This window comes from Poecilia latipinna, unplaced genomic scaffold (assembly GCF_001443285.1).
Source record: "Poecilia latipinna isolate Pla-1442-1.1 unplaced genomic scaffold, P_latipinna-1.0 Scaffold290, whole genome shotgun sequence".
NCBI lineage: Eukaryota > Metazoa > Chordata > Actinopteri > Cyprinodontiformes > Poeciliidae > Poecilia > Poecilia latipinna.
The window spans coordinates 38,259-56,884 of record NW_015112906.1 but is presented as its reverse complement, the minus strand read 5'-3'; the positions used below and the strand labels follow the sequence as shown (position 1 = coordinate 56,884).

General features: G+C 39.7%; 2 protein-coding genes across 2 annotated transcripts; one reads left to right on the top strand and one right to left on the bottom strand.

Moving 5' to 3' along the window:
- Positions 1 to 1,401: 1,401 nt before the first annotated feature.
- On the bottom strand, positions 1,402 to 13,431 carry exoc5 (exocyst complex component 5). Its single transcript, XM_015034166.1, has 18 exons — positions 13,210 to 13,431; positions 12,768 to 12,862; positions 10,732 to 10,879; positions 10,373 to 10,567; positions 8,637 to 8,701; positions 7,688 to 7,716; positions 7,482 to 7,591; positions 7,289 to 7,333; positions 7,028 to 7,168; positions 6,873 to 6,955; positions 6,585 to 6,794; positions 6,329 to 6,476; positions 6,132 to 6,240; positions 4,929 to 5,049; positions 4,764 to 4,850; positions 4,560 to 4,665; positions 4,226 to 4,441; positions 1,402 to 3,304 (listed from the first exon to the last, which is right to left on the bottom strand). The coding sequence occupies exons 1-18, from the start codon at positions 13,234 to 13,236 to the stop codon at positions 3,116 to 3,118; spliced, it is 2,124 nt and encodes a 707-aa protein (XP_014889652.1). The 5' UTR covers positions 13,237 to 13,431; the 3' UTR covers positions 1,402 to 3,115.
- Positions 13,432 to 14,250: 819 nt separating this feature from the next.
- ap5m1 (adaptor related protein complex 5 subunit mu 1) lies at positions 14,251 to 18,626 on the top strand. Its single transcript, XM_015034165.1, has 8 exons — positions 14,251 to 14,478; positions 14,613 to 15,270; positions 16,015 to 16,242; positions 16,318 to 16,457; positions 17,371 to 17,456; positions 17,541 to 17,653; positions 18,123 to 18,219; positions 18,304 to 18,626. Exons 1-8 carry the CDS (start codon positions 14,411 to 14,413, stop codon positions 18,384 to 18,386), a joined length of 1,473 nt encoding a protein of 490 aa, XP_014889651.1. The 5' UTR covers positions 14,251 to 14,410; the 3' UTR covers positions 18,387 to 18,626.

Here is an 18,626-nt window from a genome sequence, read left to right as displayed (position 1 = left end):
TGGAGTGGAAGGAAAATTGTTTAATTATTTAAAGAGTTTATACAAATCAAAATCTTAAAACTGTGGCATGCATTTGCATTCAGCCACCCTGCGTCAGCAAACTAACTGCTGTCAGATTAGCTATACAAACTATTTTTATATTTTAGGTGACTTCTAAAGGCTTGCACATGATTTAATTTCAGATTATCAGAGTGAAAATTGTTTTCTTCTGCTTCACTGTTTTGTGATACTTTAGGGTATTAAAGAAAATCACATAGTATATATTTTTATTGTTTGATCTGATTTATACAGTTTGTCTCGCTGGGATCCAAGATCTCATTAAGACGACCCACTTTGAAAAAATAAAACAGATTTACAAAACAACAATGATACATGTAATTAAGAATCCTAACTCAATTAAATGAGCAAGTCTCATAAGAAGATTTCCATTTTTGTCTTCCTCTTAAAATAAATTTGAATTGTCCAAAAGGAATCAAAGTGGATTTAGGTCCTGCTGTTCCACATTGACAGAAAACACTTTAGGAACGTTTGTGGTTCAAAGGTGACCAAATACAAATACTTTAACCAAGCTGGGCCATTTTAACCAGAATCAGTCCAACTCTAAGTTGCACATAAGTCTTTATGTTTCCATGTATGCAAGAGTTGCTCAAACTAACGATTAAGAGGGTACAGTCTTATCCACCTCTCCAGTGTTGACAGTATTACTAATCCCCTCCACCTGCTCAAACACCCGCCCTCCCCCCTTGAAAACCCCCCGTCCCTCCACCTCCTCCATGTGCCCATGCTGGGAGTCCCCGGGGCCACGCTGCGCCGCTGCCTCCGTCTGCACGCTAGTTATCGTCTTTGGCCGGGCTCCGCTCTCCCCAACCCCTTCCCGAGTCACGCACATTAATCGCCGCAAAAACAAATAGTTCTCAAATGTTTGGAAAATCCCCGCTGTTTGCATCAGGGCCTAACAAAATAATTTTTACAAGCTATCTAGCTGTGATTAGGACAGAGAGAATTGAATTTATGTGGCATTGATAATATTAATATTAGCCTAATTAATTATGTTGTTTGAACTTGCGCAGCTCTGTGTGTACCTTCTACACAACACTAACCAGCCGGTGCTGGAGCTGAGCTCTGAGCCGTCTCTATCTCCGCCGCTCTCCCCCAGTTCATGACTACTGCACACAATTCATCAGCTCGTACAGATCTAATCCCCCCCGGCTCTGCTCACTTCCTGAAGTCGAAGAAAGAACTTTACTCTGGTGGCAAGAATTTCTATGAATACTTGATGACTTCTACAGAAAGGAGGAGTGTTTCATCTCACTTTGAAAGTGACATTCACACAGAGAGAGGAAGAGAGAGACCAAGGCAAACTTTCTATTCACAGCTCAACATATGAAAAATATCCAGAGTCGAATAATAAAATGCATCTTTATTGAATCAGTAATCACGGTAAACAGCAGTACAATGGGAGCAGCAGATCGTTCCAGACAGCAGGAGCAGAGGGCAGCTAACGCGGACCTCCAGTAAACCGTGTGTGTGTGTGTGAAGAAGTCCCTTTTAAGTTCAGTTTGTTTCCCTAATCACTGGAGATCAACATTTCAGCCTCCTCTGACCCAGAAACGCTGCAGATCAGATGAACAATGTCTTGGACTTTGCGCACCGCTGAATGAGCAAGTGTTGATCTGTGCAATTACGGAGCGGCACACTCAGTGACCCATTGTTGCACCGGTCTGAACTGTGAGGGACCACCCAGACCCTCCAGAGAGGGATTCTCAGGCCTGTCTGCTTCCATCATGGCGTCCAACAAGTCACAACGTCCTCATGTGGCTCCTCTGTGGCCGCTACGCACCGACATCAGCAAAGTCTGCCTTGCTTGTCATTTCAGAGTGCAAAGCACCACTGACTCGGCCGGAATCTGTTAATATGTCGACCACTTTGTCTGTTCAGCCAAAAGAATTAACTTTGTGAAAGGGTTGGGGGATTATCGCGATGCTATAGGGGTAAAAAATAATTTCTGATAAGATTTATGATGTAGTGTTTATAATAAATTCAAATGATATATTTGAAAACACAAGTGAATTCTGTTAATATTCGAGGACTAGCAGTACAGCTGCAACACCCTAATGTCTATGTGACAGGAATTGTTCCACTTTATTTTTTTTTACGGGTATTTACATTTCTGAGGCCTTGACTGTTCGCAACGAGGTTGATTTTTCATTTAATCCAATAAATACTGCATAGCATTATGATTTTTACCTCAACATCACCCATCTCCACTTCGTTATATGTCAAGTTATAACTACATTACTTTTGATAAACTTGGATGCTTTAAAAAAAAAAAAAGAAAAAAAAAAAAGAAGTACAAAACAATCCATATCCGTGTTAGTTTAAACTGAAATGCAGGTTTTAGAGACACATACCTGAGTTACATGTATATTGAGTACTAAGAACTGAAGTAAGTGTTTCTGACTAATGTTTTATTCGCTACTGAAATGTAAGGAACAGATGCAGACCGTGTGGTCAGAGTTTGGGGTTATCTTTGCAATGTTTTATTTTTACCTCAGATGCTGGGAAAGAAGAAGCAGCAGCAGCAGATTATGAATGCAATCGCTCCTGCTTCTAGACTTGCCCTTTAGAGCGTAGCTGCTTCTCCAGTTTCACAGAGCTTTCTGATCACCAAATATTTCAGCAAAAATAAGTAAGTTTCCACCATATGAAGTGAAAACTGCAGAGCGGATGTCTGACTTGACAGGAAGTCTCCCTTTAAAGCTGCTTCAGAGCCAAATCCTGTGCACAAGTTCAACCAAAGAACTTAAATATTTGGCACAAGCAAAGTGTTTTTTTTTCTGCAAGCACAGACATAAGTAATTCACTTATCACATAAATTTGTCAATGATTAGTATTTAAAAACAAAATAGATTCAAGATCAACAAATACTTATATTTCATCCTTTTACAGAAGTAAAGGAAAACAAAAGGGTAAAATTCCCACATTCAAGGAGCATTGGCTTCCCAATCGGTGTGGTCTGTTTGAAGGAGACAGACCGATTGGCAATTAGTATCTTCAGGAGGCATCATTATTATTTTTTTCCCTGGACGGAGTACAGTAGGTCTTTAAAGAGTCATTAGCTGAAATGACGGCCCAGTCTTGCTGAGCGGTAGTCCACTCTGAGCTGGACGAAGGCGTGCAGGAGGTTCCGATCCAGATTGGTGAGCTGCTCACCTGAACAGACTTGCTTCAGGTTGTCAGGTGCGACGACCAGCAAGTTGCAGAGGGAGTGGAGCGTGTCAAAGAGCTGCAGCACGAGAGGGACCTGAGGACGGACAGGCAGAAACGGTTCAGAAACTACATCTTCGATGGAAGATTAGCTTACAGCTAACAAAAAGACAAAATTCTGTTTCTCAGAAAAATCATTCAAGAACAATAAAGTTAAGACTGCTGACTGACGTCTGTCCGATATCAGCAATAACTACAACTCAGCTAAAGAAGATGTTCAGAGAGCTTGATGTGAACATACTTATAGAAAGTTGAGTGGAAAGAAAAAAAAAAGTGCAGTAAAAAAAAAAAAAAAAATTGTGCACAACCACACTTGCGAGAATTGTCAGCCAAAGGCTGGTTAAAAGTCTGGGGGAGATTCACAAGCAACGGACTCCATGAGGCACCACACACAGTCTTTAATGCCTTAGCAGAGGCACAGGCTGATCGCCTCCACACCAAGCTGCACTGCAGCAATTTGTCCCAAAATGGACCCCAGACCAGGTGTGTTGTAAAGACATTAAAATACCTTGAGTAGGCTAATACATCCGTATTAAAAGGAATTTGTAATGGTTTTATGCAGCAGTCCCATTTTCTGACAGTTTTTTTTTCTTTTCATTAGTTATAACATTATAATGTGATAGCGCTCAAATTTTTTTCCCCTGCGTGTAGTTGTCCATAGTTGTAAGTCATAATCATCAAAAATCATCTTGTCTAATGATGAATAAAAATACATTTTAAATAAACTTACCAATACCAAGAAACTTTTTAATAATATTTAAATTTCCATAAAGTGATCTACATGCTATTTATCAGTAGAAATGTGTAATTTTTAAACATCTTTTGCTCTGTAACCATTAACCACAACAACTGTTTTGGTGAATTTATAAATATAAACAAATAGCAGTTAAGGCCTGAAAGGGCAGAACCAAGTTTGGCCTGTGACCGGAGCATTTCGGACCTCTGTCCCTTCACTCACTCTGAAGTCCTTGGCGCATCGTCTGTATTCAGCCACGTCGCAGATGGCCAGCATGCCTCCCATGGAGGTGTAGCTGAACTGCTGTAAATGCTCATGGATGAGTCTGTGAAAACGGACGCCCAGTTCCGCCAGCACCGTGTCCACGTTTTTCCCGTCCATGGACTTCCGAACATGTTCCACCTGTTTGCTGACGTAGCCGCAGACCTTGGAGCAGGCCTGTCCGAGAAACAGAGTAAAAACAGGAGAATCTACCGATCTGTAGCTGTAGGAACAACGAGGCGTGTTAAACTAGCAGCATATGCTGCTTTTTGCATGAGAGTTCAGCGTCTCTTACAGTAGTGTACTGGATCATGACGTTGTTCTCGTCCTCTGGCCTGAAGTCGGTTTTCTTCTGCTCTGTCAAGATGTGTTTCATCTGTCCCACCATGCAGTTTAATGTTCTTTGTATAAAAACAAAATGGGCCAGAAAATGTATTTTTAGTTGCCAAATAGTAGTTATTTGGGACAAACAGGAAAAAATAAAATAAAACACACAAACCTGTCAATTCCAGTGTCCAGTTTCACTTCCATTTGTTCAATCACCTCCTTTTTCTTATGCAAACACTCAGCCAACTTTGGAGAGGAGCTGCAGACAGATTACAGAATTTTTGGGTGAATTGACAGGAACTATAATTTGTAAGATGATCTTTTGGTTGCAACTGACCTTATTAGAGGCATGAGCTGGTCATTAAACTGTTTGTCAAACAAATGAAAGATAGAGTTTGCTTGCTGAACCACATCTAGGAAGTAGAGGTTGGCATTTTTTGCATCAGACGAGGGAATCGCTGAAAGGAAATCATAAGAAAAGGCAGTAAAACATATGACGTCATTCAAAAAGGGACATTTTTACAAAATGCAACGTTTTTTAAAGTGTCTGATGCAGCATGATGTCCGTCATTTCCCATTCTGTTAACAGTATAATAATTTAAAAAAAGAACTTTTTGCTCGGTGTCTCAGATGACTGCCAAGAATAAAACACAGCCTCTTTGGTTTGTCTGGAGCTGCCTCAGCGTAAACATATTGCAGTTAGTAAGCAGGATCACATTACGTGAAAATCACCAGCTCAGACTAAAATTATCCAGCTACCTCATCTTTTTTTTTTTTTACCATCCACAACTTTTCTTCATTTAGGATTTATATTCCTCTTGAAGAGGTACTTACTTGAGAAATAAGTCAGAAATCTTTTTTTTTTAATGTTTAGATAGACCAACATTAGTAACATTTAATATTAGTGTGGTGCGATAATTACTTAAAGAAATTACTGAAATGTCATAGAAATTTTTTTTTACTTTGCTTTTAATATGGATTTTTTTTTCATTTCTCATATGAATAGACATTTTATTAGACAGTCTTGATCAAATTTGTGTTTCTGTACTTCTATATTAAACAGATTGTGGCTGTATGTAACGGAACGGCCTTGTTTAGATTTAATTTTTCCTTTTTTTAACAAGATTTTTATTGAATGTAGCTGGCAATGAATCCGACAAGATAGCTTTAATGGAAATCATAAAGATTTTTTTTTTTTTTTTTTTTCCCGGACAGACAGACTACTCAATATCTGGGATTTAGGTTTGCAATAAACTCAAAACAGAAATAAATATTGTATACTTAAGTATTTGTTGAATTTCTGCAATTTCCAAATGAACATTTATCCAAACATACAGGTGTTGTATGCATATTTTTGAGCCTCATTTATATCCTATGCAGACAAGATAAATTCTGCAATGAATCAAAAACATTAGCTCTCTAATTTTAGATTTTTAAAACATTTGGAGGTGTTTGTCCTGAATTAATGTGATATTTACTCCAATGATAAGTGTATGTAATAGTAAACAAACATGTTTCTAATGAGGACGGATGGGAGTACCTGCCAGGCCAATCTCCAAGGCATAATCAATGTGCTCCACACACAGATGTTCAACCAGCAGGAGGAAGATTGAGAAGGCATTCTTGGGCAGATCAGACGGATCTGAAAGCTGTGCAGCATTCAAAGAAAAACAATCACTTCATTTAATTAGAAAACATGAAGGCATCCGTTAAATGGAGGAAGTAGAGAATATTCACCTTGTGGCATCTCTCAAAGGCATGGCGAGTCTCCTGTAACAGGTTGACGACCAGCTCTGGGGACAGGAAGGTCTCCCCATGGGTGTCGATGCTTGGACCCAGTGAAAGATTGGTGCGCTGTCTGATACGCTCCTTCAGTTCTTGGATACTGCACAAACACAGCAACGTCTCTTGTTTCTTGCAAAACACAGAGCAAAAAAAAATAAAAAAATAAAATGCTTATAGAAATGCTTCAAACTGCAGGTGAAAATCTGACCTGCCCGAGCCGAGTGAGCGCTTCTGGTGGTTCTTGGAGTCGTAGTATCGCTGCAGAATCATAGCGCCTCGAGTGCGAAGGTATTCCCTTTCCATGTTGATGTAACTTTCCAGGTAAGAGGAAAAGATGTTCTTTATGAGCTTGGACAGGAATGTGTGCTTATCTGAGCCCAGGTTGAACTCTGTCAGCTTTGTGGCCAACGCTGTCGTCCTGGAAACATTGAGACGTAAAATAAGTACGATTGCACATGAATGAAATTCATGAAACAGCAAGTGAGCAACTTGTTACCTAGTGTAAAGGTCGTAGAGGTTCTTTAGGTACTGTTCTACATCTGAATGCCGAGTCTCATCCAGTTTTTCCCTAACATGAGCCTGTGGGGACATAGGAAGTTAAAAACAAACCTAAACATGAACAAGTGAATGAATGAATCACTGAAAAAGCACCTGCAGCTTGTTCTCGAAGATGTTTTGGATGAGTTTGGCCATGACTGTCTCCGGACTGCTGAAGACTTCTCCCACCTGCTTGTTGACCCTCTGGCAAAGAGCTGCTGTGTCTTCAAACACATCATTCCTCATGTAGGCGCCCTAAGAAGGACAGAGAGTTAAAAAAAAATAAAAATAAATAGAAAGGTAAAGAGTTTGTAATGTTTTTATCTAATGAGGAAACAAACGAGATAACATGTTAAAAGAGAATCAAACTCTTACTTCCTGACACTGCTTTATGTAGACATCCACACAGTGTGCATAACCCTTCAAAAGAAAGACACAGATGTTACCCTTCCAGAAACTTTAAAGTGCATAGATGAAACGTTTAAACACTGTACCAAAATACCTATTAGCAATGTTTTTCACTACATAAATTAAACGCCAACAAAACAAATATGTCTTTCTAGGTCACCTTGAAATGTAGGAGAACTGCTGCAACCTCCCGCATGCGACCAATTTCCCCTCTGCGCTGGGCTGCAGTGAACTCCTGGATCAACTGTCGCTCCAGGTCGTGGTATTTACCTAGGCACAAATAAAAACAAACACAAACATAAAAGCAATATTCAATGCGGCCACCTTTTGCTATTCTCAAAAGATGGAAGTGGAGTAGAAACTTACTTGCTATTTTTGCCTTGACATCTGCAAACCTGTCACACACACAAAGGAAAAATGATCATGATATTTGAAAACATCTCCAATAGCAATAATTGCAGAAACCTGGTTTCAGTCAGGGGCCTCCAACCTGTCGGTCTGGAGCCCCAAGTGGCCCTTAGGATTTTCCACAATGGCTCTTAACTTTGGAAATGATAAAGAATCAACCACTGTTTTCAAATATGATATAACAGTTTTTCATTTTTTAATGGAATAACTGCATTAAATGTTCAAAATAGAACAGCACCAATAATGCTTTTAGATCAATTCTCTCCCCCCCCCCATTCTAAATTATGTGCTTTTCATCATAACATTTTTCACACCAACATTCCATAGGAAAAAAAAAATATCCATTCTCTTTTTTTGCAGGGGTTTCATGGTTTTCTTTATTTGAAAACAAAGAAAATAGTGGTTCTTTAAAAAATATTTCCACTGTAGATGTTTATCAAACAGTGTTATTTTGTTTAGCTGGACTGAGGACAAAAAGGCTGTTTGGACTGTAAAAGTTGCAGATTCCTGGTTTAGATCAAAGCGTCTTAATGTGTTGCAACGCAGCATTCAGCATTCAGACCTGAATCTGACTGAGAATTCGTGGCAGTACTTGAAAACTTGATTTTCTCAATCCAATCTGACAAGAATAAGCAAACATGATTCAGTCTCTCGATGTGTAACTGAGTTTGGAGCTGTAAGTATTGACTCAGGGAGAGATGAAACACTCCCTTATAAGAAATGTCTTTTCATCCACTTTGTGTTGGTCTATCACATAAAAGTCCGATACTTTTATGCTTATGATGTGACCAAACATAAAAAAGTTCAAGAGGGTGAATACTTCTGCATGGCGGTGTGAGTAATACGCCACGTTCCTGTTGCTTGACAGCGCTCTGTTCTAAAGCTGCCTCCAGGACGCCTGACTCACCTGTCGAATGGCAGCTCCTGGGCAATGAGATGCAGCTTCTGAATGATATCAGCAGCCTCCTTAATCTGAGGGTTACAGAGAGAGACGGCGCAGGTGTGAGTGTTGGCGAGCGAGAGAGGGGAGATGTCAGGTGAGGTGGAGAAAGAGCGATAGCACAACAGAACCACGTGAGGTGGACATGCAGACAGAAAGTGGGCAGGCCGCTGGCGGCGTCTCCACTTGAGGGATCATCATCTTAGAGCAGCCTCCCTCCACCTTCCTGTGTTAAACAGGAAGCTGATAACAGACAGGCTGCGCTCACCTGGGCACTGGCAGCAGCAGCAGTCCTGACTTAGCAGCACATCCAGCTCTTTACTGGCACATCTTTTCTGAATGGACTGTAATCCCACAGGAGGCTAAATCGCTTTCAATAATCTGTCCGGCCAGGGATATCTGTGTAAAAAAGGAAGCCCTATCGAGAACACTCCCCCAACACCCCCCCACACCCCACCGCCCGCACACATCGGATGTAAAAGCCCCAGACCTACGAAAGGCCCACCGTCCGCAACTCCTCTGTTCCCGCAGATGCCTGCCTCAGCTAACATCATTACTCTGCTCCCGTGAGGAGGATCCAGCCTTTCTGCTCGGCGAAGGTTTTCTAAGTATCTGTCCCCCAGCTAAGATTAGCTAAATCCCATGTAAGTAATGTAGCCGTCTCCCTGCAGTCAGGGTTTAGCAGCACTTGTCTCCACGCTGGCGGCCCAGCCCTCCCTTTCAGAAGGATTAGCAAAGCCATCCCCCTTCAGCTATTCACTTGCAGCTTTCCCCATTTCCCCCTCATATGGAGGTACGCTCAGGAAAAGGAATCTGGACAGATATTTTTGCATGCCTTTCTGGTGTACCAGCACCATCTCAAGCTTCAGTCTATAGGATTGACCCCCACACTTCAAATCAAGTTCCTGTTAAATTTGAAGCATTCAAAGTTGACTATCATGACAAAACTACAAAATCAAACTTTTACACTGCAAAACACGAAATCTTGCCAAGTATTTTTGGTCCAGTTTCCAGAGCAAATATCTTAGTACACTTGAAATGAGACAAAACCTACTTACAAGTAACTTTCAACAAGAAACAGAAGTTTGTTGAAAGTCAAAAATTAATTAATATTGATACAAAAAAAAGTCCTCGTTCCACTGGGAGATTATTTCACTTATAACTTTTTTTTAATCAATATTAAGAAGTTATTGACTTAAGCCAAGCTCCTGTATCTTGCTCAAAAGTTACTTGTAAGTTAGTTTTGTCTTCTTTCAAGTCTATTAAGATATTTGCACTAGAAACTAGACCAAAAATACTTAGTAATGTTTGTGTTTTTGTGGCGTCAGAGTTACTTCTTTCACACCAACTCGCCTCTGCAACATGCATGGCTTGTACTCCTCCTACATCTACCATCTGGCTTCATAACACAAAGCTGGAGACCAATCAAATTCTCCCTCTAAGACAAACTACAGGAAATGCAATTAGTTTTGACATCCACATCCTGACATCCATGCTCATCAATCAACCAGCTATTGTCAGACAGTTCCATTAATCCAAATTAGCCGAGGGATCTAACCAAGGGGATAAACCTGACAAATTAGCAAGGGTGGGTTACCTCATAATCCTGTTCATACTCACCGCAGGAGCCTTCAACAGTGGTCTCTCACACACACACACACACACACACAAACACACACACACACACCCAATGTCATCCTCACCTTGTCTGGGTTATGGAAGACGTCACTGCGTAGGTCTCCGTCTAAGAACTCGTTGAAGTACGTCATGAGCCGCTGGGCCTCCACGGCCCTTTGGCGGGGCGTATTCACCCCTTCAAGCTGGTCGCCAAGGTGACACACCTTAGTGGCCACGTAGCTGATGTGCTCATCGAGCTCTTGGAAATGCTGAAAGGCCACCTGAATGAAAATAAAAGCAAAAGAAGGTGATATATACAGGAAATATAATGTGTCACAAAATTTAGGTGGTTTTAAACAACCCAGCCTAAATCTTATAATTTCCAAAAGCTTATCTAAGTTTTGTGTTCAAAACTAGGGTGTTTGTTTTCAAGTAAGCAACCTACTTGGTTGCTTCTTTGCAGGTCTTGCACTTTGTGGGCAAATTCCTTCGCTTCCCGATGACATTGATGCTCGAGCTTCTCCACCTTCCGCTGGATCTTCTCATCCAGTTGCTTCAGCTCCTCGATGTGACACTTAAATTCATCCAAGAGCCTGTCGCAGAGGACAAGCAGATATGTCCAGACAGAAGTTTCCACTCGTGAAACGCAACACAGACAAAACATGAAACAATACGCCTCAGATGAAGGAATCACTGATTGACACAAGGTTATATCTGTCCCACTGACCTCACAGATACAGTAAATAGTTACAGAATAATGTTGATTGTCTAATTCCTGGCTCCCTTGGCTTAAAAAGCTCAGAGAACTAGTAGCTTCGTCAGCTGCATTTTAAGTGCCATTAGGACTACAGAGCAAATGTTCTAAGTCAGCACCACATTTCAAGGAGTAGGAAATATCCCAAAATGATGAGTGTATAATCTTCTGACTAATTCCTTCAGCACCGGCTGCAGCTTAAAGTCATCTTCCATCCTCTCCCAACAGACACTCGCTTCCCCGGCTGGTGACTCACAGTATGGTGGCCTCCTCAGATACGTCGCCGCTGACTCCTCGCTAAGAGCTTCCGAGGAGGTGCTGGCAACAATTTGTGGTTGAAGTAGATAAAGTGGGAATGGATCTGGAGCAAAGTTAAACTGGTGTGGCATTTTTGCTTACGAGATGCAACTCTGTCCCAAAGTGTAAACATCACAGAAGTGGGGAGAAAAGCATGCAAAGGATTTGGAAATGTATTTATTTCTTATTTTTATTTTTTTCAAGCTATCAAAACGTCTAAATCAGTGCACAGGAACCAGAGATGTGCTGTAGTAAGGATTAACACTCTTAGACAAAGACACAATTAATAGTTGGAACAGATAAAAAAAAAAAAAGTACCTAAAATGTTTTTTTTTTAATTAATTAATTTAAAAAAAGTAAATTAAATTAAATTCAAAACTGGCTAAAATATTTAACAAAATGAAATACCACAGTATATTAAAACATTTCAATCTTATTCTACCTGTTTTTATTTGGATCTGTTAATTTATTTCTAAGTATTTACTCGCATTTACTTAAAAATAAATTAATTATTTTGGTCGTGCAAAGCACCTTGAGCAATGTCCCAGTTTAGAAACTTCACTGACTGTTCCACATGCATCACATGAACAACTGCAACACTTTGCAAATGGGAACATTTTAATTAGGACAACATGATTCAACAATTTTTATTACCATGATCATGAAATTAAATAATTTGAAAGAGGACAGGAGGAAACTTTTGAAACAATTTCACATTAAATTATTTAAAGTGACTTGTTATAAAACATAATTTTTTCTTTTAATGTGAGAAAAATAAGGAAAAAACCTGAGCAAATCTAATGGACATCATCCATGTTTTTCAATTTACACAAACATTAATTGACGGTGTATATTTCTATGCATTTTCTCAAGTTTAAGGAAAAGAATCAGATAAAAATTTTATTTTAAAAACTCAATTTCCACTTACATTGAAGCCCTCAATTACCTTTTAAAGGTCAAAATGTTCATTATATTTCACAGAAACAAAGTTATCTCAAAACAAACAGTAATGTAAAACATTCTCCATTTGAACAGAAAGAAATTCAGCTGGGATTGATTTCAAAGTAAGCATTGTAGTTAAAAGCTGAAATTAATAGTTTTTCTTCCAATATTTGATGGAATATTGACTCGGGCATTAAACATGTACAATCCAATCAAATAACTTAATAAAAAAACAACCTTGCAGAATTTGTTTTTGTCTCAACAATGACTATAGAAAGCACGAATTTGTCAAATTTGAAATTTTCGATTAATACACAAAGAAAACTGAACATCTAGTTGGTGAATCACTAAATGCACATTTACAAACGTCTACTGGTCAACAACAATATGCTTTCATATAAAATAATAATAAGATAACGTCAACTAAAATAAGATTATATATAGGGGCATTACTCAGAACACGTGACTGGCAAGCATCTAATTGCTACCTTTTGGGGTCAAATGCCTCAGCTCCTCCTTTAGAGCCTCCTCCTGGAGTCCTCCATGCCAACCTCTCAATGTACTCATCTGCGTCAAAAGGCTCCTACATGGGGGCAAAAAGCATAGATGAATGAAGACCAGATCATAGCATGAGTAAACCATAAGATTCGCACAGGGCAGAGGCAAAAAGAGCTCATAAAACATTAAAACCCAGCAGTGATTCTCCTGCACGCAGTCAAAAACAATGACATCTCCAGGAAGATGTAAAGTGCTGCTCTTTTTCATTGTATTTTGCTGAATAAAACAAGAGTGTATTGGCTATCGAAGTTGTTGCAAACCTTTCTTTACACACTGTACAAATAAATAAAGTTAGCACCGTTAAGCAGCCGTTATAACAGTTGACCATTAGTTAGCCTGCTAGCTAGAATAGCTTACTGCAGTTGTTTTTACCTCGAACAGCTGAGCGGTGGTCGCCATATTCACGATTCTCCTGACAGACCCGGAAAATTAAGTTTTAAGACAACAAATCAACCAACAGTCAGCTATCACGCCGACGTATACTGGGGTTTGTTTTTTCTCTCTCTCAGTTTTACCCCTTTGTTGACAGCTAGCCTGTTAGAAATGCAGCTTCCTGTATGGGAGGGAAGGGTGGGGACAAGTAGGTGCTGTCCGAGGCTGAGACGACTCAATATGCCGGCTCTTTGAGGTGACGCCAAATTGGCAATAGATTCCCATCTGACGAGAGGAAATAAATAACAGTTCTTTGCAAAAATATTCACTCTCATTTGACTTTTTTATATTTTGCCACTTTATGAACCAGGGGAATTTTATGTGATAACCAATGCAAAGTAGTGCAAAATTGTGAAGTGGAAGGAAATTAATGTATGTTTTTGAAAATTTATTCAAATAATATTGGGAAAATGTGACATATAATATTTAGAACCCTAAATATATTCTTTTCAGTACCACCATTAGTCTACCATCTTTGCATGGAAAGACATTTTGTCAAATATTATTTGCAAAACAAGAGTTCAGCAAGTCTGAGGCTGTTCTTTAGTTCCTCGATCTTTAGCACATTCTAACAGTTCAGAGATTGCACTAAATTTATCTCCATCCTTCTTCCAGTTAACCCTGACCTGAATAGGGAAGCTGCCTGTATATCATGATGATGAGGCCAAAAAGTAACATTTTGATCTCACCTGACCAGAGGACCTTCTGCTATGTTTGCTGTACTTTCTACATGGTTTATGAAAAACTTTAACCAGGCTTTCTCTTTGCTTTCTTTTTATATTAGTATTTGGTGAACAGAGGAGAATATGTTCTTCATATTAGATTTAGGCAAATTTATTGTATTGAAACTAAGCAAAGTGTACGCTAAATCTTTCAGACAGTGAAAGGTTTGATGGTGAACTGAGCCAAAAACCTCAGATCTTAAAAAACAGTCGGCATTCCCATCCCTAGCACAGTCACTTCCTATTGCGCATGCGCATGTGTCAGCTGATTGGTCGTGGTCGTCACATGAAATAACAACAGGAAGTCAATTGCTGCATCAAGAGAAATGTGTATGCTGAGGTTAAGAAGTAATTAAACGTGGTCGAAGGGATGCAAATATTAATCTGTGGAGATTAGGGAAGTTCTCATAGTCGAACAGATGAGTTTGCGAGCTTTATGGATTATTTTTTATGAAAAAGGAGAAAATGCAACAGTACGGTTTTCAAGGTTTGTAACTTCCTTCTGTTTTTCTCTCTCTGTATCATTACAAAGATAAGATCATTGGTTTTATATGAGTTTGTTTATTCTAACCTTCCTGTTAGTTATTTAATGTAGCTAAATGTCATGTGTCTCTCTAACAGGAGGTTTTCCACTGTGGAACACCGCGCTAAAATTATGGCAGGTTCCTCCTACGTAGCCGTCCCAGAGGACAGAATCTTCCTGCAGCTCCTGCTCACTGAGCTGGGCCTTTCCAGCCCTAACAAGCCCTACGTAGCTGACAGAGATGATTGCCTTTACCGTCCACGTTCACCAGCTGTGGAGCTGCGTTTGAGTGGAAAGGCAACACTGTGGCCTGTGCTGGCCATCTCTCAAGGTCCACTCCTCCTGGCTTGCCTCCCATTAGTGGATATCCCCTCCGAGCCGCGACCACCTCTGGCCAACCTGCTGTCAGTGTCTCAGGGTCTCACATTTCTAGCTGGCCTCCAGACCTTTATCCTAGGGTCAGGGGGGAAGCTTGACAGGGAGGGCCTGGACTCTCGTGTGGCAATGCTACCACCTCTCCTCTTGCAGGTGTGTCCTCTTGGTACACCTCTTGATACAATACCACTGGCGGGAACACCTACTGCACCCACGGCACCCACTTCTTCCGTCACCCAGAAGCATCCAGCCTGGAAGACGGGTCTATATCGGGGTCGAGCCTCTGTGAATGTGGCTGTGGTTGAAACAGTGCGCTCCATGCAGTATGGGAACCAGAGCAGACAGGATACGTGGGATGTTTATGGGACAGTGACCTGCAAGGTAAGGGCGCTATGTAAAGAAAGTAGTTGGTGTCCTGAAAAAGTATCCATACCCAGTGAACATTCGCACGTTCCTATATTGCATCCATAAATTTTAACATATTTTACTGGGATTTAATTTTAAGTGCATCTGCAGAGTATTTCATATTTTTTTTCCTGTCCTTTCTGTATGTTTAAGCATTTAAGCAGTTAGCTTCCTGTCACACAACCTTTTGCATATCACCCTAAAGGTTTGAAATGTGCTTTTATCTGACCACATCACTTTCCTCTACATGTTTGCAGGTTCCCCACAAGGGTTGTGGCTAACTGTAAGCCTAGTTTTAGCTTTCTTTTATCATTACTTTCAGTCTTGTACCTCTGTCATAAAGTCTATATACGTAGTGTGGGCAGTCAGTGATTGTTGTGATGAGAGATTTGCCCACCTGAGCTGGGGATCTGTGCAGCTCCTCCTCCAGACGATGTGGACATTGTGGCTGCTTTTCTGATATATACTCTGAAAAGGTTGTGTTACGTTTTAATTTCAAGTTTCAGATTGAAAGGGAAAACACATTCTTGACATACTTTTCAGAAAATTAAAACTGTGTCCATTCAGTTCCTCCTTCTTCACAATTGCGCACCACTCTGTGTTAGTTTGTCTTATTAAATCCTATTAAAATACACTGAAGTTTGTGGTTTCGACATGACAAAATGTGAAAACGTTCAGGTTTAAAAAACGTTCAGTGTCATTCTGCACTTCTTTCGACAGTGTGAAGTAGAAGGGGTGCTGCCGAACGTCACTGTGACCCTCACACTGCCACCCAACGGTTCTCCACTGCAGGACATCCTGGTCCATCCCTGCGTCAGCTCTCTGGACTCTAATATACTGACCGCCAGCAGTGTTGATGATGCAGACGGCTCGGCTTTCTCTGGGCCATACAAGTTTCCCTTCTCTCCTCCTCTGGAGCCATTTCGACTTTGCAGCTACACTTCACAGGTATACATTTCAGATGAAGATCAATGACTTTATGAAGCAAGGAGAAAACTGATAACTGATGATCTTTCCTTCCAGGTCCCTGTTCCCCCCATCCTTGGCTCATATCAGCTGAAGGAAGAGGAGAATAACCTTCGCGTGAGTGTGTCCCTCAAGCTCCACGAGTCTGTGAAGAACAGCTTTGAGTACTGCGAAGCACACCTGCCGTTCTTCAACAGGTAGACAGCAGAATGAAAAATTATCTTGCAGTCTCTTTGAAAATAGCTTCTGATCCATTCGAAAAAGCACCTCTGGTAAGAGATTGTAGTGAAAAGGTGTTTTATTTATTTCATTTTTATTACGGTAAGTTAGTGTTTTTCTATTTATTAAAGAGACTTGCAATTGATCTGTTAAGGTGAGGCAACAGGAACTTATACAATTGTGCTTTTACTCCTCCTCAGTAAAGTTTGTCTAGAGCTCTAAAACCAACTTTACCAGGGCTGTTTGGTAATATATACTGCATACAATTTTTCTGGGAAATTAAATAAGTTGCAGCAAAAACGGAGGCCATTAATTTTGTCAAGCTAGATTTAAGAAATACTATAATATTTAATTAAAAGATTTGGGGATGAGGGATGTTTTTTTTTTTTAAATCTTTTATTTAAAGATGGTGGGAAGATGAGCCTGCTCTTTAGATCTGGTGAGGAAAAGAAGAGAAACATTCCCAAGGCGATCAGAGGAAATGCAAAGAGCAGACAGAGTAGAGCTGATTTTGTTTCACTTAAAGATTCTGGAAAAAAAAAAAAAGTCCTAATTATTTTTATGTTGTGTTTTCCATGAAAAATAATATAAGCATTTATACACCTTTTCTTTGTTTGGGTGTCTGAATCCCATACAATGTTAAAAACTCATATTAAAAAGACTTCCGGGTGCAGCTTTTTATACTCTAGTAAGAAAGATTTAGAGCTGTTTTCTGTTAATGTTTTGATTTTAATTTCTTTTTTCAAAGCTGTGAGACTAAATTGTAGAATTTATAAATAAAAATGTAAAAGACTGACATTGACCATCTAAAAAAAGATAATATATCAGTGCTCAATAGGTGTGAAATAATGGTGTGGTTCTAACATTCTCAAATATTTGCATGTTGTCCAGAAATCAGATTGGTGTGGCGGATGTGAAAGTGAGCTCCGGCCAGTTAGATGTGTCTAAGGAGAAGAATCTGTTGGTCTGGACTCTAGGTACATTTTTTTTATTAAAAGTGTTATTTTGTAGAATTTTAAAAAATTAAAATAAAACTTCTTCTGCTTTTTGCTAAACTAAAGGTCAAAAGTTTCCAAGGTCTCGTGAGGTTACATTGGATGGCAAAATAGCTTTTTCTGGATCCTCACATGGACCTTCTGACCCTCTCTGCACTGGACTTACTGCCTACATTAAGGTAAAGTGTTACGGCTTTCTAATAAGAACTTGTGTATTTATTTAAAAAAGAAAGACGCAAAACTATTTCAGTCTATCTAAAAAGTTATTTTCTTTAATCATTTCAGGTATTTAGTTACCTTTAGTAGCTTTACATTCTGTATTTTTTGTTTGATTTAAGCTTGACTTGCAGGTATTGATGAACACTAATACATATTTATGAAAACCATGAATGGATTTTTCCATTCCTCTTAAAAAATGTTAATGCAATTGTTCTTGTCTGTTCATTAATTTCCATTCTTATTTCAACTTTTATAGATTGCAAATGCAACAATTGCAATGAAAATCTAAGAAGTATATTCAGTGCCATGCAAAAGTATTCAGACCCTTTGGGTTTTCTTCCCTAGGGAAAAGTTGCATGTAGGTGGACAACTTTAAATCTGCTTTCATCAACTCAGTGCTGTTTGTCGTTCTTCTGTTTCTTCTGACAGTTGTACTTAAAGGTGCCGGACACGACTCTGTCCGGATGTTGTGTTGACCAGCATTTAGTGCAAGTTTATTCATCTGCCAAACCAAGGATTTTCACATGTAAGCTGAGAGCTCTGATCTCAAAACATTTCCTGCTTTTATCCTTATGTGAAACTGAAAGTGGTGTCATTGTGTGCTCCTCAGCCCGAGAACTTCAGTCCAAAGAGTACTACATCTGGAATTCAACTGGTTCGGCCCCCATGTCCACTGGGCAGATGGTGATCTAGCGTAGATCCATCATGGGCGGATGCACAGTGCACTGTTGAGACTGAAAACCAAGTCCAGCTGAAATGGACTCATATGATCAGTAACATAATGATTTATTGGATTTATTCTGTATAGCGCCAATAACAAGTTTACAAATACTCATTATAGGCATGAATTTCATATGAAGCTCTTTTTTTAGGAAAGATTTTTGATACAACAAACAACTAAAATAAAGTGAAATACTGAGTTTGAATTTAAAA

What these genes read in the sequence shown, in the direction of transcription:
- exoc5 (XM_015034166.1), bottom strand. Translation starts at nt 13,236, where the DNA reads ATGGCGACCACCGCTCAGCTGTTCGAG. An exon ending in CGCTCACTCGGCTCGGGCAG is followed by an intron (nt 6,477 to 6,584) that starts GTCAGATTTTCA and finishes GTGTTTGTGCAG; the next exon opens with TATCCAAGAACTGAAGGAGC. An exon ending in CAGCTCATGCCTCTAATAAG is followed by an intron (nt 4,851 to 4,928) that starts GTCAGTTGCAAC and finishes ATCTGTCTGCAG; the next exon opens with CTCCTCTCCAAAGTTGGCTG.
- ap5m1 (XM_015034165.1), top strand. Translation starts at nt 14,411, where the DNA reads ATGAGTTTGCGAGCTTTATGGATTATTTTTTATGAAAAAGGAGAAAAT. An exon ending in GCAACAGTACGGTTTTCAAG is followed by an intron (nt 14,479 to 14,612) that starts GTTTGTAACTTC and finishes TCTCTCTAACAG; the next exon opens with GAGGTTTTCCACTGTGGAAC. An exon ending in TTTGCAGCTACACTTCACAG is followed by an intron (nt 16,243 to 16,317) that starts GTATACATTTCA and finishes CTTTCCTTCCAG; the next exon opens with GTCCCTGTTCCCCCCATCCT.